A 22395-nucleotide genomic window follows, 5' to 3' on the forward strand; every position below is an offset into this window, starting at 1 on the left:
TCAACCTGCCTCCTCCTCCCCTCCTTCATCTAATCCACTTATGTTTCTGCACTTAGTTTTTTTCCATAGGTTGTAAATAAGAAAAAAAATTACAAAAATCATGAGAGAGTATCCAAAGTAAATCAGCAGTTAAATGCCAGGTAGTTTAACACAAGAGAAGAAATTGACTTTATAATTACATTAGAAATATTACAATAGATCATATGGGATGGGATGGGCAATGTTTTTTGGAGGCTTTTCTTAGCAGGTTGTCCTCTGAGTAAGTATACTATCTTATATAATCCATGATGGTTACTCAGTAATTACCCAGACAAGCAGTCAGCACTTCTCAAAGCCCTGGTGTTGACACACCTGACTGTGCACAGGTAGGCTTCAGAAAATGATTGGCATGACCTTGAAGACTAATACTATGACAAACATCTCATTCCTGCAAATTGTATTGCTAAAGCATATCGCGAAAGTGATCGTTTTCAGATAGGATGCCAGTCGATGCATGATGTTGTCTTTATCGGTTGATTTACTTAAATTTCAAAGATTATAAAACCAAGCCTGTTATTCTGTTATTCAGTAAGATATTTATACAGATATTCTAGTGCATCATGACCCGAAGACCCTCAACCTCCACATGCGAAATCACTAAGATAAAGGAATATAAAAGACCAAGCTAAGGCGCTACACTTCAGGCTAAGCAGGCTGTTTTTGAAGAAAGAAAGGTCTATATCCCTGCAGGATACAGGAGGAATGAGGACTAATCACCTATAAACCCGCTGGGCATTAACATTAATCTGGTTAAAAGATATAGGGAGTCTTCTTTAAGGTGTCAAAGTGTACCAGCTTTTCTCACGGCAGTGGCTGGAAATCCCTTGAAAACTGACTGCGCACAATTGCGGAAATGTATATTCGTCAACCTCATGTGAAATTGAACAATTTTTGGTTTAAAATACCTTAAGGCAGAATGTTAAAGTACAGTGGGGTCCAAAAGTCTGAGTCCACATAGAAAATCTGGGAAAATCTTATTTAAACCTGGAAATAAACAGAAAGTTTTAGGATTGAAAAAAATTTAAACAAAGTAACATTGACATTAAATGAATAATATACGTCACCAATCCAAATAAATTTATGACACTGATCATGTGAACTACTTTGTACAGATGGTGAGATGTTCTTCTTCCACTGAAGCTCAAGAGGTTTGTGTCAAATCATGCTAAAGAACATGATCATCAAGTTTGACAAACTTGTGGAGTGTATGCAGCTAAAGTGCTGCAGTCATTAAAGCAAAAGTGAAAAACAAATACGAAGGCATTCTGAAATTAAATGCTACTTTTAATTCAAAGATGATAATATAGTTTGCAATGAAAAAATTGCATTAAATTAGAAAAATATCTTGTGTTTGGGACTCCACTATATATAAGCAGATACATTTGGACTGAAGAAACGCTATGCACACTACCACAACACTAATATAAACTGCAAATGATGAGGCGTAAATACGATCAAACGCAAAAAAGAATTCCCCATCCTTCACCATCCATTGACTAAATCCAATTTGTTAAGACCCCTCCACAACTCACTTACCCAGTCCAGATCAATGGAAATTGAATTTCATAGATTGAACATCCCATTATCTCTTTCGGTCAGATCCTCATCTGAGTAAAGTAGGGGTGAGGTGAGCGGCCCCGGAACAGAGGAGAGACGTGGCTCCTTGCAGTCCGCCGCCTTTAACAGGGTAAAAGCCCTAGATATTAGTCATAAGTGTTCTTTAAATTCATTAGCATCTTCACACGCGGGCGTCTGAAGTGTTGGGGGGAGATCACTGTAATGAGTTTAGCTCGCCGGTTCTGGTTCCTGTGCCGTCCTCGATGTCACAGGGTAAGTGGCTGCTAGGTGCCAGCGGCTCGGGGTTGAGTGAAGGAAGTGACCAAGAAACTCTTGCAGATGAGGGCTTATATTTGTACCTAGGCATTCAGGGCTGATCCACTCCAAGGTAAGAACTCGAAGCCCTTCTTTATTCCACAACAAAATCAAATTCAAGTTACGCTTAAACACGTGGTGTTTTCAATGCACAGCACAGTATAAGCACCCTCACATCACTCAGTTTTGGCCAATGATGTTTTTAATGAATATGACAGCTAGCTAGCATCCTGTGTTAGCTTGTAGGGCTCAACAAAAAGGACTGATTCAGCTATGACCTGCCTATGCTGGAAGAGGGCACGTCCTCATACATTCGTATAGGCTATCTTGAGAATGATATCCTAACAGTGCTGTGTAATGACCCAAATGTACCGCTTAACACCAATGGGCATAAACCCAAGCCTCTTACACTCAACTGACTCAACCATTGGAATTCATTCGCCATTTACTGTAGCAAAAAAAAAGTATATAACTGTACAGCTACAACTATTACGGCAACTAAATAAGTCAAATTATCGCTATACGCATTGGCGGTTGCTCTAAGAAAACCTGACAGGAGCTAGGGCTAACCAAGACATTTTTAGCAAGAGCCAAGTGGCTAATATGAAAAAGGGAATATTGTCTTCTCTTACTCTTCTCATTAGAAACACTAAAGCTTCCTGGAGATTAAAAAATCCAACATACACCGCCAACACAAAATCTCACTGCAAACACCATCGAAACTGCTGCTGACACTTCTATTCAAAAACATGAGTGAAAAATCACCTAAAGACCCCCGAAAGCCAGAAAGCCTGCAGTCTCAAAGCAACAGCTAGCTTTGAAAGGCATGCTCTAGTGATTAAAGGAAACTTAATAATAGATCAGAACCTCAAGGCCGGGCTTTTCACAAGCGGAGATGGTCTGACAAAAATGTGGTTCCCCAGACTCACCTGCCAGGGCTGACATCTGCTGGCTAGTTATCACCTGTAATGCATTTAGGCAGAGCGAAACCACTGGCGGAAAAACCGTTCGCTTTAGCCACTGCTCTTAGCTCACTGCTGCACTGACCGCAGGCTCATAAGCTTCTTCAGGCTTGTGTGCCAAGGAGGAGGGAGGCCAAACACAGCTCATGAAGATTTAATGAACACTGAATTCCCTCGCACTGATTGAAGACGGAGATGTGGAACTTGTAGCACATCACTGGATGAATTTATTTTTTGTGGAAAGCAGAAATTATGACTGTTCCAAAAATGAACTGCTGCTTCATTTAGGCCAAATTTTAAAGCACCATTACATTAATACTTCACAGAGACCGCAATCCCAGAATGTATTGCAATGGCCTCAATAAAAAAAACTTAACACTAAAAAGTATCAATAAACATGCTTAGTGTAATTAAAAAAAGATAATTTGACCCAATATTTATGTTTGGAGTAAGTGGAGTAACTCACTAATTGTAGTTCACTAGATTTAATCTTTTCTATGCTTCTTTCAAAAAATGTATCTAGCTTATCAATATTAAACTGCTCTAGCTAGATTGTTATAACATAAATGGCATGGCATCACAACAAAAAAGTACAGGTACTTTTATATACCATGGTACTCAATGATCACTACAACATTTAAATAGTACTTTCAGGTACTAACCAAAATACTAGCATGGTCCCACCATAGCACATGCGCAATAACCCTGACATAAAATGCTGTGGTACACAGCATGGTAATTTCAAACCAGAAACGCTAACTATAAAGATTACTATAGCAATAACTATATTAGGCTCCAAACCAATGAGCATGCATTGCAGTTATGTCATCTGCCCCTTTAAATGCACTACTATAGCTCTTTAAAGGTGAATGGATTTTGATTGGCTGTCAATGTTTTTATTGTTCATCAGCAATAAAAAAAAATTCTGAAAGTGATTCCAATGATATTGTTCCTCTGTTGTTATTGTTATATAGCTGTGGTGTGGACTACACTATTCTCATAGAATTACAACTATTGTTAAAACTTTATAGTTACGGTTTTTGTCCTTGATCTGAACAGCCCTTTAGCTGTTGGTGCTCTCTTGCTTCCCACATTCTTTAGCAAGTGCTATGACCAAAATATAATTATGCATGCGGTTAGGGCACATACTGAAATATTAAAGGTGAGAACTTTAACTTTAACACGCATCAGGAAAAGCATTAGGTGAAAGCTCTCGAACCATTCTGAGATCCATGGCATTAAGAAAGTTGCCACATGACTGCAAATATCTCATCAACCATATCACTTTTCATATGGTTCATGAGAAGACCTCATGTTTATTTCTGTGCATGTATCCTGTAGGCTCCCAAGCATGGGTATTTAGAGTTGGCACATCCTGTGTGTCTGTAGTATCTGCCAAAAGAGTAAATGAGTGAATTTGTGTGTGTTAGAGGGTATGTGTGTGTCAAAATAGGGAACTATGAGGGTGAAGACTTAAGGGTTCTTTAAAGCTCTTTGGTGGTATACTGATGTCTGATATGACTAACCCCTTTCCGGCAGATCATGGTTGATGTATCAATCCCTGGCACTGGGATTGGCACTCTACTTTTTGCCCACCCACGCTCTCACACACACACACACACAAATTCTCACCTCTTTCTCATGATAGTGTAATGCAGCTCTTCCTGTTTGATGTCTGCATGATCTCCACTGGCCCGTTCGCTGCCCTCGCTGTCGTCACTGCTGAAAACGGAGGCCAGCTCCTTTTTGGGCACCCGTGTTGGCGGCAAGGGGATGGTGCGTTTCTCTGCCAGTCGCCCACGGTTCTGCAGGAGCACAGAGGGGACAGACAGACTGAGACTCTGGGAACAGCCTTCTCTGATTTTACTGGCTTGAACTGCGGTACAGAGAAATGGCTAATGTTCCCGATCCGTCACACTTCCAATTCTCTTTAGGCTGATAAATCACATTTTGAATGTATTACTGTTGTATTCATTTTGTTTTTGGATTTGCATTATGAATCAGTTTCAGTAAAACTGATTCATAAAAAGCTACAGTTTTTGGTACACACATAGACATAAAGCAATGTGAATTCATAATTTACCTCACACTGTAAAAAATTTCTAACCCTACCAAATCAAAAATTTCAAGTGACCGATAACATCTACATTTTTCAATTGGCCCAAGTGAAATTCTTGTTGCAATAGTCTGTTAACATTGGCTCAATGAGAAATAATACGTCAGACTAATTGAGAAAATTAAAAAAAAAAACGTCAGAAAAATTTAGATGTTATCGGTCACTTGAAATTTTTGACTTGGGGATGTAATTTTTTTTTACAGTGCAGCAGATACACTACTCTATTTTGTCATTTAGCACAGGGCTTTTGAATCAGCAAAAGTAAATCAATAAATGAAAAAATAAACAAAAAATAAATAAATAAATAAAAAGGACCAAATTTTTCATGTTTAATCCTAAATCATAATTGTGGCGAGGGGGGCGTGGTTCAGCGAGGTCTGCGACAGGAGAGAGAGCGGGGAGAGAAGCAGCGGTAAGTGGGTTAAGTACGAAATGATTTACACCTGTGTCTCGTTGCAGTAATTGGCGTGGGGAGACTGCATTTAAGGAGAGGTCTCACAGCCATCAAGGAGAGAGAGGGCTGAGGACTCGTGGGAACCAGGCAGAGGACTGAGACATCTGTGGACTGAGATTACAGTGCTGTTTGATCCTGTAAAGTTGTGTTGAGTTTTGTGAGCGCATGTGGCGCGATTGTTATGTACGAATTGAGTTATTAAATACCCACGAGTCTCAGCCAGCCGACCCCGGTCTCCTTCCTTCTCCCATACACAAACAAAGGGATTTTTATTACACTGGTGCCGAAACCCGGGAAGGAAGGAGAACGCCGCCGCCGAAATGCAATCTCCGCCAGGAACATCGGGAACGCCATTTGCGGACATCATCGCATCGCTCGCGGGTCTACATCAAGAGAACCATCAAGCCCTGCTGGACTTGAGGGACGATCAGGAGAAACGGTTCCACGTCATGATGCAAGCCCAGCAGGAGGACCGCGAGCTGTTCCGGAGCTGGCTGGACCGGGAGGTTCGGACGGAGCCGGCTTCCCCCGGCGCCGCGGCCACCACAGCAGCTCACATGCCTCTGAACAAGATGGGACCGGCTGATGATCCCGAGGCCTTTATGGACCTGTTTGAGCGGACGGCCGAGGCATGTGAGTGGCCACAGGACAGCTGGCCGGTGCGCCTGATTCCACTACTGTCGGGGGAAGCCCAGAAGGCTGCTCAACAACTGCCCGTCCAGAACCTCCTGGTGTACGCCGATCTACGACGAGCTATTCTCCAAAGGGTCGGCCTCAACCCTGAACAACATCGACAGCGCTTCCGTTCACTGGAACTGGCGGAAGCGGGCCGACCCTTTGTACTGGCGCAGCAGCTCCGGGACTCGTGCCGCAAATGGCTGTTGGCCGGAGGAAGCGACGCCAAGGACATTATCAACAAGGTGGTACTGGAGCAGTTCATTTCCCGTCTGCCGAGGAGGACTGCCCAGTGGGTCCAGTGCCACCGACCGGCGTCGCTGGATCTGGCCATCCAATTGGCGGAGGACCAGATGGCGGCGTGCTCCGGGGTCGGCGAACCCCTGCCATCTATCTCTCTCTCTCTCTCTCCCCCTGTTCCTCTCTCTACCCCTCCCCCTAAACCTGTTCCTTTCCCCAGGACCCGTATCAGTGGCCCGCCACGGGCCTACCCGCGATGGAGGGCTGGAGCCGAGGTTCCAGCCGGGCCGCGAGGCCCTGTCAGGGGGCCGGGGTCCCAGGAGGGACTCGATGGCGCTGCTGCACTCTCCCCACGCCAATCACTGGACCCACTTTCTGCCACTAGGGCGGCGGGAAAACCTGGGCCGGTCTGTTGGCGTTGCGGGGATCCGGGCCATTTCGTGGATAGGTGCCCGGTCATGGAGGTAGGGACGATGGTCCGGATCCCGGACGTCCCGCAGACCGCCCCTGATCAAGCCGGGTTATACCAGATACCTGTGAGTATTAAGGGGGGTACCTATCAGGCATTGGTGGATTCGGGTTGTAACCAGACCTCTATCCATCAAAGCCTGATACAATCTGGGGCATTGGATACGGGCCGCATGGTTAAGGTGAGGTGTGTGCACGGGGATATAGTGGAATACCCGTTAAGAGCCATCACTATTAAATTTAGGGGACACAATCATTGTGTGGAGGTGGCAGTTAGTCCGCGCCTCCGACATCCGTTAATTTTGGGGACAAATTGGCCAGCTTTCGAACAATTATTGGGGTGCTTGACAACGGATGTCTCTGGGAAAAAGAGAGGGCGGGGAAGGGGAGCTAGCACTCAGGTGGGAGAGGCTGTACCTGGACCTAGCGGGTCTGTTTCAGAGGATGCGAGCGGCGTGGTGAGGTTAAACCTCTCCAACCGCGATGACTTTCCCCTGGAACAGTCGCAAGATGAGACGCTCAAACATGCGTTTGAACAGGTCCGTTCCATCGATGGGCAGCCCCTCCAACCTGATCGCGCGCTCTCCTATCCTTATTTTGCCATAATTAAGGACCGGTTGTATCGAGTGACCCAAGACACTCAGACAAAGGAAGATACAACCCAATTGTTAGTACCACGGAGCCGTCGGGAAATGCTTTTCCAGACGGCGCATTGTAATCCGATGGCTGGGCATTTAGGGATGACTTCCACACTAAATCGTCTAATGACCCGATTCTTTTGGCCGGGCATTCACGAGAACGTGCGCAGATGGTGCGCGTCGTGTCGTGAATGTCAGTTGGTGAACCCACCGGCCGCCCCAAAAGCGCCTTTGCGCCCTTTACCTCTTATGCAGGTCCCTTTCGAGAGAATTGGTATGGACCTCATCGGGCCATTAGAACGAACCGCACGGGGACATCGCTTTGCGTTGGTCATAGTGGACTACGCAACGCGATATCCCGAAGCAGTGGCGCTCCGCACCATTTCCGCTAAAAGTGTGGCGGACGCACTGTTTCGTTTAATCTCCCGCGTGGGAATCCCGAAAGAGATTCTCACGGATCAGGGCACCGCGTTTATGTCTCGCACGTTAAGCGAATTGTACGAATTATTGGGCATTAAATCGGTACGAACCAGTGTCTATCACCCACAAACGGACGGGCTGGTCGAACGGTTTAATCGCACGTTGAAGACAATGATTCGTAAATTCGTACAAGAGGACGCGAAAAATTGGGACAGATGGCTAGAACCCCTCTTATTTGCTGTGCGCGAGGTCCCGCAAGCCTCCACGGGGTTTTCCCCATTCGAGCTTCTTTACGGACGTCAGCCTCGTGGGGTTTTAGACGTCCTGAAAGAAACTTGGGAGGACGGACGCTCGGATAGCAAAAATGAAATTCAGTATGTCGTGGACCTGAGAGCAAAGCTCCATACACTGGGGCGGCTCTCTATGGAGAATTTGCTCCAGGCTCAGGACAGGCAAAGCCGGCTATATAACAGGGGAACTAAGCTTAGAGAATTTACACAGGGAGATAAAGTGCTCGTGTTACTACCAACTTCCAGCTCTAAGTTATTAGCTAAGTGGCAAGGACCCTTTGAGGTCACACAGCGAATAGGCGATCTCAATTATGAAGTAATACGAACGGACAGAGGCGATTCACGACAGATCTATCACCTCAATCTCCTTAAAAAGTGGAGTGAGGAGGAGTCAGTGTTGCTTGCAACGGCAGTGAGTGGGGAGGAAGATCTCGGGCCAGAGGCGATCGTCAAAGGGAAATCTCTCGCCCTGGCCCCCGGAGGAGATCACCTCTCGCCCTCGCAGCTCGCTGACATTGCAAAGATACAATCTGAGTTTGCAGATGTGTTTTCGCCCCTGCCCGGTCGTACTAATCTGATTCAGCACCACATTGAGACGGAGCCGGGCGTGGTAGTTCGCGGCCGGCCATACAGGTTGCCTGAACACAAAAAAAAAGTGGTTCAGACCGAATTAGAGGCAATGCTGGAGTTGGGGGTAATCGAGGAGTCTTACAGTGACTGGGCGAGCCCGATAGTCTTAGTTCCTAAGACGGATGGCTCAGTGCGGTTCTGTGTAGACTATCGCAGGGTGAACGCAGTGTCGAAATTCGACGCATATCCAATGCCGCGGATTGACGAGTTGCTTGATCGGTTAGGCTCGGCTCGTTTTTACTCGACATTGGACTTAACGAAAGGATATTGGCAGATCCCCTTATCTCCCATGTCCAAAGAAAAGACGGCTTTCACCACGCCGTTTGGATTACACCAATTTGTGACACTTCCTTTCGGGCTGTTCGGGGCACCAGCCACGTTTCAGCGCCTTATGGATAAGGTTCTGCGGCCCCACACTGCATATGCCGCTGCTTACTTGGATGATATTATCATCTACAGTAATGATTGGCAGCGGCATATGGAGCAGGTGAGGGCCGTTCTTGGGGCGCTGAGACGGGCGGGGCTGACGGCCAACCCGAAGAAGTGTGCAGTTGGGCGGTTGGAAGTGAGGTATCTGGGTTTCCACTTAGGTCATGGGCAGGTGCGTCCTCAAATTGATAAGACCGCAGCAATTGCAACCTGTCCGAGACCTAAGACCAAAAAGGAGGTGAGGCAGTTCTTGGGGCTGGCGGGATATTATAGAAGGTTTATTCCTGGTTATTCGGACCTCACCAGCCCGCTGACTGACCTCACTAAAAAGGAAGTGCCAGATACGGTCCAGTGGACGGAGCAGTGCCAACAGGTTTTTACCAAGGTTAAGGCTGCTCTGTGTGGCGGGCCGCTCTTGCACTCCCCTAACTTTTCTCTCCCTTTTTTATTGCAGACTGACGCGTCGGACAGGGGGCTGGGTGCTGTACTGTCCCAGGAGGTGGAGGGGGAGGATCGCCCGGTGCTGTACATTAGTCGTAAGCTCTCGAAGAGAGAGACTAAGTACAGCACCATCGAGAAAGAATGCTTGGCCATCAGGTGGGCGGTTCTCACCCTTCGCTACTACCTCCTGGGACGGGAGTTCACCCTCTGTTCGGACCACGCTCCCCTGCAGTGGCTCCACCGCATGAAGGATACCAACGCGCGGATCACCCGTTGGTATCTCGCTTTACAGCCTTTTAAGTTCAAGGTGATCCACAGGCCGGGTGTACAGATGGCTGTGGCCGACTTCCTCTCCAGGAGGAGGGGGAGGGAGGCTGCAGGCCGGATGGCTCCCCGGCCTGAGTCGGGCGGTGGGGGTATGTGGCGAGGGGGGCGTGGTTCAGCGAGGTCTGCGACAGGAGAGAGAGCGGGGAGAGAAGCAGCGGTAAGTGGGTTAAGTACGAAATGATTTACACCTGTGTCTCGTTGCAGTAATTGGCGTGGGGAGACTGCATTTAAGGAGAGGTCTCACAGCCATCAAGGAGAGAGAGGGCTGAGGACTCGTGGGAACCAGGCAGAGGACTGAGACATCTGTGGACTGAGATTACAGTGCTGTTTGATCCTGTAAAGTTGTGTTGAGTTTTGTGAGCGCATGTGGCGCGATTGTTATGTACGAATTGAGTTATTAAATACCCACGAGTCTCAGCCAGCCGACCCCGGTCTCCTTCCTTCTCCCATACACAAACAAAGGGATTTTTATTACAATAATATTCAAAATCAATAATGGGGATCACATTTAAGGGATCCAGGATTGATGGCATCAAAAAGTTTGAAAACCCCTGATTTAGCTGACATTTTTATCTAAAGCAATCTGGGATAAATGACACAATGGTGATAGTTCAAGGAATCCCTACTTGTGCAACCTTTTGGTTCTTGAGTCATTTATCTAACCACTAAGCTACACCACTCGATATTAACACCTTCTTATATTATGCAGTTGTAAAGAATGACAATTAAAAGTTCGTTTTTACACTAAATTCCAGCAAATAGTCACTCCAATTTCTCCCGCTGTCATATGACCTATACAGATCAGTCTCACAGGTCATGAATCATGAAACACAGGTCACAAATCATGAAGAAGTAATGACAGAATAAAGGGTGGAAATGCACAACATGCTGAACTCCCTAAATAACAGCAAAACTCAGTCAAAGAGATCCATGCAGAGGGAGAGACCATTGATCCATGAGACTAGTAATGGAGGATGGGTGAGTGAATGGGACGTGATAGTGACTCCTTCTCTTCCTTTTCCCTCTACCCGCATCCGACATCTAAAGACAGCGAAGGATGAAGGGGATGAGAGGCCCTCAGGGTTTAGTGTGTGAAGCTGGGCGACCTTTAATGTGACCTGAAGGGGTCAGTGCAGATTTCTGTGCCTCTATTGCTATCCATGAGTGAACAGAGAAGGAGAGAGTGGATTTGAAGGGAAAAAGAAAATAATAATAATAAGAAACGGAAAAAGAAAGAGGAAAAAAGAGGGATGGTTGAAAAACAGTATGGAAGAGAGGGGTACAATATGTCACCCAATAATCTAAGTAAAACACAAAATTTTTGCCATGTGATCATATATGTATTCAATGCCCATCATGCTGCTTAAGACTGAGAGGGGCACATGGGAAAATAACTAAAAACTGACATAAAACTAATGTAAAAGAAAATTTTAGGGTGTACTCACACTAGGCAATCTGAACCGTGCTCGAACACGTTTGACCCCCAAAGTCTGGTTCGTTGGACTAGTGTGATCACTCCGTACCGTGCCCGGGTGCGGTTTGTTTAACCGCTGCCTGGGCCGCTTGGAAGAGGTGGGCCAGAGCACGGTTCAGTTGGGCTCGGGTACGGTACGCATATAGTGTGATGATCGCTAACCGCGCCAGGGAACGATACAAGGCAACCGTGCCTAGTGAGTACACCCTTATTGTCATACCTAACTTGCTGAACTCAACATGGCATGGGAATTTTTCTAGCCTTCCTCCTTCCCCAGCACCACCTGCCTAGATCTGATAGGGGATTCTCCCTTCTTTCCTTGCAGCAGTTTGCATTCTATTCACTGTATTTATGTGCATGTTTCGGCAGTAGTCTTCATTCATGCAGCAGCGTAGCAGATTTAGTCTGCCAAGACTGAGCCCATGTACTTGTTCTTATCAATAAATGCAGTTTAAATCTATTCTGCGAGTTGTCATGGTTGATATATATATATATATATATATATATATATATATATATATATATATATATATATATATATATATACACAAACCAGGGACGTTTCATCCGAGGAGGCAAGGGTGGCCGTGCCTCCTCAAAGAAAGAAGCACTTTTCCCAAAATTATGGCTATGGGGTGTCTTTATTTGGCTATATCTTATAGACACTTTCTTCTCATTTCAGTTCATAGCAAAAAAAGTAAAAAGTGGCACAGCTTACCCCAATCGCCCCTATAGGAGTGTTGTTCACAGATCCAGAAAAATGAATACGGCTTTGAAAAACTTCAACTGAAAAGTCTGTTTGTGTGAATGGGTGGTGTGTGTGTGTGTGTGTGTGTGTGAGAGAGAGAGCATGCTTGCATCTCAGGCTCTGTCAAACTTTGCCGAGCCCTGCAGCTATCCTTCCTCCACACCCAAAGCTTGCACGCGTGCACATACACATATGCAGAGCATCCCACAGGAGCCGAGGCGTGAGTGGCAGGCTGGGGCAGGAGGTGGAGAGACTAGCCAAGAGGCAAACAGGTGCAGCCCCTCTGGATTCTCTCAAGTGGCATACATTAAAAAGAAGAGGGGAAAAAAGCTGAAAAAGATGAAAACATCCCTGAGGATGAACAAGATGAACACACTTTTTTCCAGAGCGACTGTCTTTTCTTTTTTTCTCTCTCTCTCTTTTTGCAGAGGAAGCGGATTTTTGTCTATATATGTTCTATTTTAACATAGAAAATTAGATCTATTTAGTTTGAGCACAACATCAAGTGACAGGTTTATTTAAATGTCCAAGTTGTTTAAACTGAGACGAATCTTGTATAAACTCATGAAAAATGATATCAACACAGAACCGAGAACACACAAACAAACACTGCTTTTTTGTGACATTCTATTCGTACGGCAAGTGCGTTTTGGAGCTGTTAACAGCCACTGGAAGCCGCGTATGAAGTGCGCCAGCACTAGTGATGCTTTATCTGATAAAGTTAGCGTTGAGAGACGGCTGTTACCCACATGGTCTCAGCGGAGACACGCACACACAAACACACTTCCCTGCCCCCATTCCTCCTCTCCAACCCCCACCCTTCTCAACGTCCTCCCGGAAAGCCCCCGTCCAGCCCCCTCGCTTTATTCAGCGTAACTGACGCAGAACCGGGGGCGGCTGCACACTATTTCCGGTAACACTTCCGCACAGAGGGAGTCAGGGAGGGTGCTTCAAAACAAAAACATAAAAAACCTGGGCTTCAATTCCCGCCTACATGTACATACACACACATTCACACCCTCACACACACTCTGTCACTCAGGCATGGAAAAAATATTGAATATGAATTTCCTCTAAGCAGCATTTCTATGAATATACCCTCCCACACTTGATGTCTGCCCTTCAATGACACAAGCTATATATACATTTGTACAAAACACACACACACGTAAATATAAAACCACACATGTAAACTCGAAGTGAGTAATCAGCTTGGATGATGTATCTGTCTAAAGCCCCATAAAACTCTAGAGCTGAGACGCTTCGAAGTTCTCACCGTATCCTCGTAGAAAAGACCTCACAACAGGGAGTAAGAAAACAGCAGAATTACAGCACAGTAAAGCTGTAAGCCATAACCAGCCAGACAAAAACTTTGCTCAAAGTTATGCTGGGTTGTAACAAGCAAAGATTGTATTAACACACACACATACACACACACACACACTATATGACCTAGTCATTAAGATTTTTTGAAAATAAATTTATACTTTTATAGCGAGGATGCATTAAATTGATCAAAAGTGAAAGTAAAGTAATTTATAATGTTACAAAAGATGCCTATTTCAAATAAATTCTGTTCTTTTGAACTTTTTATTCATCACAGAGCTCTGACAAAAATGTAGTACAGTTTCCACAAAAAATATTGAGCAGCACAACTGTTTTCAACATTGATAATAATAAGAAATGTTTCTTGAGCAGCAAATCAGCATATTAGAATGATTTCTGAAGGATCATGTGACACTGAAGACTTGGAGTGCTGAAAATTCAGCTTTCCAATCACAGGAATTAATTTCATTTTAAAATATTTTTATTGTCAAATAAATGCAGCCTTGGTGAGCATACGAAACTTCTTTCAAAACACAAACTCTTACCAACCCCAAACTTTTGAACGGAAGTGTAGGTTCTTATTATTATTTGTATTGTTTTTAATATTATTATTAAGAGTGGGTTTGCATCTCACCTGGTTTGCATCCAATTTCACATGCTCAAAGTCTAATGTGACCGTAATAAGATTCGAGAGCTACTACTAAATAATAAAAAATGTTAAAAGGAACACATTTTCATTAAACATTATTTTCAGCTTCATAACTGCTAGAAGACTCAGTCCCTTTCAAGTACACTATGTTTAATAGTTGGTCTCTACAATGAAGAGCAGTGATATAGTGAACAGGTGTTTCACGTCATAGCCGTTACCATATTGTACATTTTAAACCAGAACGCTGTAGTGACGAGTCAGAAGGCAGGACCAGATCTATCCGGTGTATAATCTGCCGTATAATGTGTTTCAGTCTACTTCTGAGTTCTGAAGGCATCCTCACATTTTTTATTGTTGGCTCAGACAGTAAGGATGATATGGAAAAGCAGAGAGACGCTTTCTTGATGCTGTGTTTTCTGAAAGGTGCGCTGGCCTTCTGCTAAGGTACACTCACTCTCACACACACACACACACACACACACACATTTGCACACAGCAGTAGCAGCTCATGACATTCCTGCAGCTGTGGCGCTCTCCCCCAGCACTGTCCCCGGGGTACGAATGCCTAATGAGTCACGCGTCTGTCTGCTCTAACCTCTGTGTGTGTGTGTGTGTGTGTGTGTGTGTGTGTGTGTGTGTGTGTGTGTGTGTGTGTGTGTGTGTGTGTGTGTGTGTGTGTGTGTGTGTGTGTGTGTGTGTGTGTGCCGCAACCACGCTGAGGGTAAGTGTGGAGGCGGGACGCTGGGCAGACTTGGCACAAGCTGGGGGTGGGGGCATGTGGGTCGGTGTGGCGGGGTTTAATGTGCCTACTTAAATCTATTGGCACATTCGTTAACACAGAGAAAGAAACGCTAAATAGTTTACATGCACACTTCTGTGGGAGCCTTGCCATAAATTTGCCATAGTGTTCTGTTACATCCACGTGACGAGATCTAATCAACTTTTTTCAAGTATATAGTTGAAAAACAATGCCAAACAACTTCCTTTCACCAACCCAAATTAACACTTTACAATAAGGTTTCATTTGTTAACATTAGTTAATTACATTAGTTAACATAACTAACAATGAACAGTACTTCTACAGCATTTATTAATATTAGTCAACATTTACTACAATTTTACTACAAAGTTAGTGCACCGTGAACTAACACGAAAAAATAATGAACAATTGATGAAAAAAATAAAAAATGCTTTAAAAATATATTTTTCATTGTCAGTTCATGTTAGCTAACGCATTAACAAATATTAACAAATGCCATCTTATTATAAAGTTTTCACAAATGTACACCGGTTTATTTTGTTGCCAGTGTTACAATGTGTAATATTTATGGAAGTAAGTACATGGTGAGTAAGAGAGAGCTGAAGGGCAGTGTGCTTCCCATCCTCACCCAGAACACCCCCCTCCCCACCTCCCCCCGACCCATAGGGTGAGCGGGCTGTGTCAGCCCAGTGAAGCGTTCACCGACGCGGGGAGGTCAGTGGCAGTCCAGCCATGCGTGCCAGGATTTCTCTGCCTGCGCTTGGATCCCCCCTCCCTTCAAAAAAAAGACAGCCACAGGAGATAGGTACTGACTTACACTCCCAAGAGACCAAAATGTAGAAGCTGGAACTGAATATATGACTGAAAAGTGGAGAAGAAAAATGTATGGGCCACATTTAAGATAAAGCAAGCCAAAGCTTACCATATAACTGAACAAAAACACAACACAGTCAATATAGTATATATTCTGTTCCGGTAGGTGACCCTACCAGGACATGAATTATTATTATTTTAATATTATGTTATATTATATAATATTATTATAATATTATGTGAAAATAAAGTATTTATTTTTGCAGCTGTGGTCATCTGTGTTGTAAGCGGTCATAATTTTTTTGAAATTTCAATCATTTTTTGACAAATCATGTATTATTTAATATATGCACTACTGTTCAAAAGTTTGGGGTCAGTAAGATGGTACAATTTAAAAACAACTTGAAATCAGTCTCTTATGCTCACAAAGGCTGCATTTATTTGATCAAAAATACAGTAAACAGTAATATTGTTATATTAGTAGTAATAATATAGTAATAACTGTTTTCTATTTTTTTATATACCATGTAATTTATTCCTGTAATGCAAAGCTGAATTTTCAGCATCATTACTCCAGTCTTCAGAGTCAGAAATCATTCTAATATGCTGATTTGCTGCTCAAGAAACATTTCTTATTATCAATGTTGTAAACAGTTGTGATGCTTAAGCGATGCTTAAAATTGATTTAAAACATCTTTCGTTACATTATAAATGCCTTTAGTTTTTAGCAATTTAATGCATGCAAAGTTAATACTGAGTAACTTCCATTTTAGACATCATTTAGACAAATTTTGATGCACTGACTAAAACCAAATGATGCCAAAGCAGGATCAGCTGCAAAGACAGAAAATTGGTCCAGAATGACGCAAACAAATCACAGTGATGCAAAGAGTGAAAAGCCCCTGAAATGAGCACTCTTGAAATACTGCTTGGCATTCAGATTTGAGGATTTTAACCAAATGTTGTGTAAAATTAAGTTATACAATTTAAATAAAATGCATATATTTATTTATATTATTTACAATAAATAAATAAAATAATTATACAAGAATATAAAGAAGTTTTAGATGAAGTGCATTGCACTTTCTATGAAAACCACGTGGGATGGCATCAAACTGTATTTCAACAGTTGAGAGAAGAACTGGGTCAGTCGTATGTAAAAACTGACATTTGGAGGAGTGCGTCCATATGTAGCCGCAGTGGCTTTGTAATGATCAGCTGCATGAGCTGATAGATAAGCCCTGTACCTTTCCCACCAACACCCACATCGACACACCCAGCTCTGATACCAGTACACACATTCAGGCGTCCCCCACCTGCCTGTAAAGCTTTCCTGCACTGTTTTCCTATAACCGACTTAGTGACAACATTTCCTGAATAATATCTCCAAATGATCTGAAAAATATGTGACAGTTTGAGATGTGCACAAACTCAGTTAGTTAAATGCTCACCTGTTTGTTACTAGAGGAAGAGGTTAGTGAGCTTCAAAACACTCATCTCTGCGGCAGCACAATCACGATTTGAAGCAAAAACGGCTAATAAAAATCAACGGAAAAATCCTGTTGTGAGTTTGGTGCGGTTTACTAGTGGGCTCTAATTTGCTTTAATTCATGAATGCATCACACTGCAGAGACTGCCTGGCTGCTCGCTGCTGTCCTGAGGAGGGATCCTGCCGTTGCCATAGCAGCATAGCCTCGGCTCCATGTGAGGGATACAAACACACCGCTACACAAACCCTCGTACGGCGCACAGACACGCGCACACATCGAGTCTAACCCCCCACAGCGAGGGAGCTGTTGTGAGACTGTGTGGCGTCAGCCCCCATTCCTGCCTGTACCCAGTCCTCCAGCAACCCTCTGCCAAACGAGCGCTGGCCTACGCTAACAAACCTCACCTAATACCACACGCTTCACAGCAAAAATATCAGTCTAATTATGCTGCTGTTAACGCAGCTCTAGTGAATTTGAATCGCACAGTCGACACCTGAATTACTTGCGTAAACAAGCCGTTTTAACCACGTCATCCAACAGTAGAATGGAAGATCTGGAATAGAAGAACAAAACTTAAATAAAGGGTTATAGTTCACTTAAACTGGACAATCCTGTCATTATTTACTCACTCTCATGCTGTTCTAAACCTGTAGGACTTTTTCCTCTTCTATGAAACACAAAAGAAGATATTTTGAGAAATGGTTCGTTTTTTTTGTTGTTTTTTCTAATCTATACAATGGAAGTTAATGGTAACCAAAGCTGTTCGGTTACCAACATTCTTCAAATCTTCTTCTTTTGTGGTGCGCAGAAGAATGTATGTCATACTCATTAAAAACGAAATGAGGGTGAGTAAATGATGACAGAATTTAAATTTCTGAGTGAACTATCCCTTTAAAGACGTATGCCAAACTTCTCCCATCATTTAGTCCACTTAAACCCCATCCCTCCATAATCAACTAAAAGCTCGCATTCATGTTTGAGTGCAAAGGCCACATCTCACAATCCAATCAACAACCGATGCATAGAACCAAGTTCCTGTCCTACATTTTTTTCTTTTCCGACAATCTGTTAAACTCAGATGGACTGTATGTCAAAATGCAGAAGAAAAGGTCTGTCACTACTTTCGTTTCATTTCGACTTTAAGCAGTTTTTTTCAGTACAACGCTCCAAAAAATGTTTATATACAAGCCTCATCAGACAGGAAGATTATCCACGAATAACGACTTAAATTTCAGTCTGTTTCAGTCTGTTCAGTTTCACATAAAACTATAGGAACACGTTTTCCATGTTTATAACACTTTTATATAGAAACAATAAAGAAAAAAACAATCGGTGAAATGAACCCTTCCGTGCATATTCCATATCATAGCAAGCAAAGCGTCTCAACTAAAAAAAAAGTTGTGCTGCCAAAAACGCTCTCAAGCACCCACAGCTAGGCGTTTTCTGCAGAGCGACTAGCGTTTTCAGCTGCCTTAAAATGCTTTGGCGAAATATGCGGCCTAAATATGACAGCATAACATAATTAACAATTTTGGGTGGACTATTCCTTTCATGTTCAGTTACAGAACTTCTTGCCTCAGAAGGCTGTGTAGGAGTGCAATAAATGCATCAATAACTGCTAAGATTGTTCTCTTTGAAGAACCAACTCTGAAAGGTTTAGACTGCGACATCACCGTCCTCCATGTTTTTTTAACCAGCCTTGTTCCCAACCCCCCAGTGACAACTTTTTCTTGACCCGGGACGCAGCCGGGAGAAGCTCAGATTCTAAGAGATATTTACGAGACGGAGCGGAGTGTAATTTCCTGCCAGCATCCACTAGTTCCGCTGACAAAACAGGGGAAAGGAAGCACATTTCTCCTGGGAGACAACAGCCAGGCCAACTGAATGACTCTGTCTCTTAAAGCAACAACAACACGTGACCATCCATCCGTCTGCACAGAAACATGCAAACAATGGTTCTATGTCAGCGAGCACACTTCATTAGGACATATCTACACATAATTTATTAGCAGGAGGACAATAAACCACAACAGCTCAAAGGTCTACGACCTACATATCGCACCTAAGCTAACTGTTATGAGGAACTTATGAACTTGAAGAGAAAACTTTTCACCGCAGTGCAGGTCTTGCCTCTGATATGGCCATTGAGGGTAGAAAAAACAGTTAAATATGCGGTTACCGAGTAATTAAAGTAATGAATGGAACTGAGCTGTTTAGAATGACTCCACCATGATTCAAAGGATCAGTCATAAAACAATGTAATGAATAAAACTGTCATCCCCTCAGAGACCACGAACGCCAGCACAGAGCATGTTGCCATATTCATTTGCATCAAGCTTGACAGGAACTGTTGTTTTGTACATGTTCTTGTCTTTACATTTAATCGTTTGGGAGCTGTGGATGCCAATTCACAAAAGCTTCTTTCAAACAGAAGCACGCATGTGCTAAATACGGTTCATACACAGTTCAGTTATGAAAGTGACTGTATTCTATAACCAAAGTGATTGTCCATCTTCGGGGCTTACAGCTGAATTGAGAGCAAATTTGGTTGATGCGTGCAACAGCAGCTGTGTAATCAATCTTTGATATATGTATGGAATGAGGCATGTACTTCACAAAACTTGTTATTTTCTGTCAACTAAAAGCCATCATGTTAGCATATAGTTAACAATCTCAAAAACGTATGTAAAGACACTAAAAACCAATATACTATTGTACTTATTTGTTGAAATCAAAAAACAACATGAGAAACATAAGATATAATAAGCAGGTCAACCATTTGAGAGCACTTTAGAAGTAATCCAACTGCTGTTAGAAAGCATGACGAGTTCTTGACAGTCTTTAAGGACAGTGAAAGAGAAAGTGTGTGCACATTCAAAAGCGAGAGTGAACAAAACTAATGTAGAGGTGTTAATTGTATTCTCAACATTTAGTATTTCTTTCATATGAAAGCATTAACATGTGTGAAGATTTATATCATGTGCGAAAGTGAGTGTTTTATGATAAAGTGTGTATGTACTGTGTCACTATTTTACTGGTTTTAGAGTGAAGGAGTTGTCTTGGCTTCTTTCTCATTTCCCAACTACTACACAATCTGTAGTTTGATTTCCCTGAAAAGTGTAAATACTCTGGTTCTTTTAATGTTGTTCTGTTTATTTGAGCGATTCAACACAGCAGCGTTGACTCCAACCAGTGGGGTGAGCTTGGGACATGGCTACCTATTTGACACACCGATGGCAGACGAGTAAAGTGTTTAGGAAAGCTTTTTCCTTATAAGCTGAAGTGTGTCATTTTTGCACCACTAATGGCACCAAAACGAATTTGGTGCTGCTAAACAGAATTTTGAAATTCTGTTTGGTGCCACTAGTGGTGCTAAACTTGCACATTTCACCTTTAAGGGAAATACAGAAGAGAGGCCAAATACACAGAATGTCCACATCTTCAAAAAGCAGTAGCATCAAAATGAGGAATGAATCGACATGGAACATTTTAATAACTTCAACGATAAATTAATTAATGAACTGCAAACCCGGATATTACTCAAACAGCATACAAAAGTGGGTGACCAGATTTGAAGATAACTGTGACAGTTCTTCATCACATCCATGGTGTATCAAAAAAGGTTGAGTAAATAGTGCACACCAAAGATCAAGTATAACAGTCATCTTCCAAGTAGTAAGATCCAAAAATCTTCAGATGAAATCACATCACTTAAAAGAAAATGTAAAAGTAAAAGTAAATGTTCAAACTTCAAAAGAAGTATATGTGTGATTCAAAACAATCAGATGGAAGCTGGTTAAACCAATTAAAAGCAAGACCATTTTAGTCAGGGTCTGATTCGTCTGAACACTATCAGATGATACAGCACAACAGAACCCTTCCACTTGGGGAATGATAAGACAACAATCAGATATTGCCAGTCACAAGCCTACTCGACTTCATCTTGAAAATCAGCCTCCATGAGATTCTAACGCCCTCAGTGAGAGGTAATATAAGGGCCCCAAACAACTAAGCCATTAAGTTTTTATCTCCTCTGGCTCTGGCTCTGGCTCTGGCTCAGGCCCTCCTCAGTAGTTTACCTGCATCACTCAAACACCTCCAGCTTATCTGAAGCGCCTTCGCTTTGCGTGCCGCAGCCTCAGTAATCACCGGTAGCTACGTTCAGTAGCTCAGTAAGCTTCTTATGCCCTTCCCCTCCAGATTAACCGTTAGAGGCGGCAACAGACGCGCTCAGTTCAGATAAAACACAGCACCTGTGTGGACAAATACTGCAAGCAGCCAATCACTAGCCAGCTTGGTGCATGCACACACACGCTCACACACACAATGCACAAAGCTGATTGTTCTAACAGAGGTGGGAGATATCACGGAGTGAGAATAAAGAGATATGAAAGTCCATACATCAGCTATTAATATTACTGATTAACTTCAATATATGATTGCTGTCCGTGACATTGCCATGTCACAGAAACAGAGCAAAAAAGAACAAATCTGTAAAAATGCCTTCTAGAGAGATGAATCTTTCAACTACTCCCAATTTCTTTCTGACCTTCATGAACACTGAACTAGTTTTGTCGTCTACATGATCGATGAAGCATCCTAGAAAAGTGGAAGGAGCGTGTGGCATATTTTGCTCGAACATCTGCTACAGACAATCTGTGACCTTACATTGCCGCTCGGAGTCCAACAAACCAAAACAATCAATTCCAACCATTTCACATTTCCTTGTACTTGGCCTTTATTTACTTTCTGAGAAACAACCGTGACAGCACTAACAGCAAGTCACTGTCCTTAACATCTCTAATGCAATTCAGAGAAAAATGCATCAAACTGTGTAGGCTAATTCATCAGCAGCAGCGTCATCCACTGCTTAACATTTCACTGAATAACGTTTGCTTTATGCTTTACATGCGGGACCATTTCAATATGCGATAGCATACAATGTACAAACTTGGTCTTCCTGTAATGTTAATGAAACCTTTAAAGTGATAGTTCATCCAAAAGTGATAGTTTTATTATCATTTAGTCTCTCTTTTTAGATGTTATGCACAGTCTCAGTCACCACTGACTTTCACTGTATGGAAAAATGAAGCAATGAAAGTGAATGGGGACTGAGCTGCTAACATCTCCTTTT

At 43.1% G+C, this 22395-nt stretch overlaps 1 protein-coding gene across 3 annotated transcripts in view; it reads right to left on the reverse strand.

Moving 5' to 3' along the window:
* samd11 (sterile alpha motif domain containing 11) overlaps positions 1 to 22395 on the reverse strand; it is a 65973-nt gene that overhangs the window by 40856 nt on the left and 2722 nt on the right. For all 3 annotated transcript variants that reach the window (XM_082144756.1, XM_082144755.1, XM_082144757.1), the window contains exon 3: positions 4506 to 4678. In XM_082144756.1, coding sequence (XP_082000882.1) covers positions 4506 to 4678 — 173 coding nt within the window. The remainder of the gene's footprint in view (positions 1 to 4505; positions 4679 to 22395) is intronic.

The sequence above is a fragment of the Leuciscus leuciscus genome, assembly GCF_965113295.1.
Source record: "Leuciscus leuciscus genome assembly, chromosome: 18".
Lineage (NCBI taxonomy): Eukaryota > Metazoa > Chordata > Actinopteri > Cypriniformes > Leuciscidae > Leuciscus > Leuciscus leuciscus.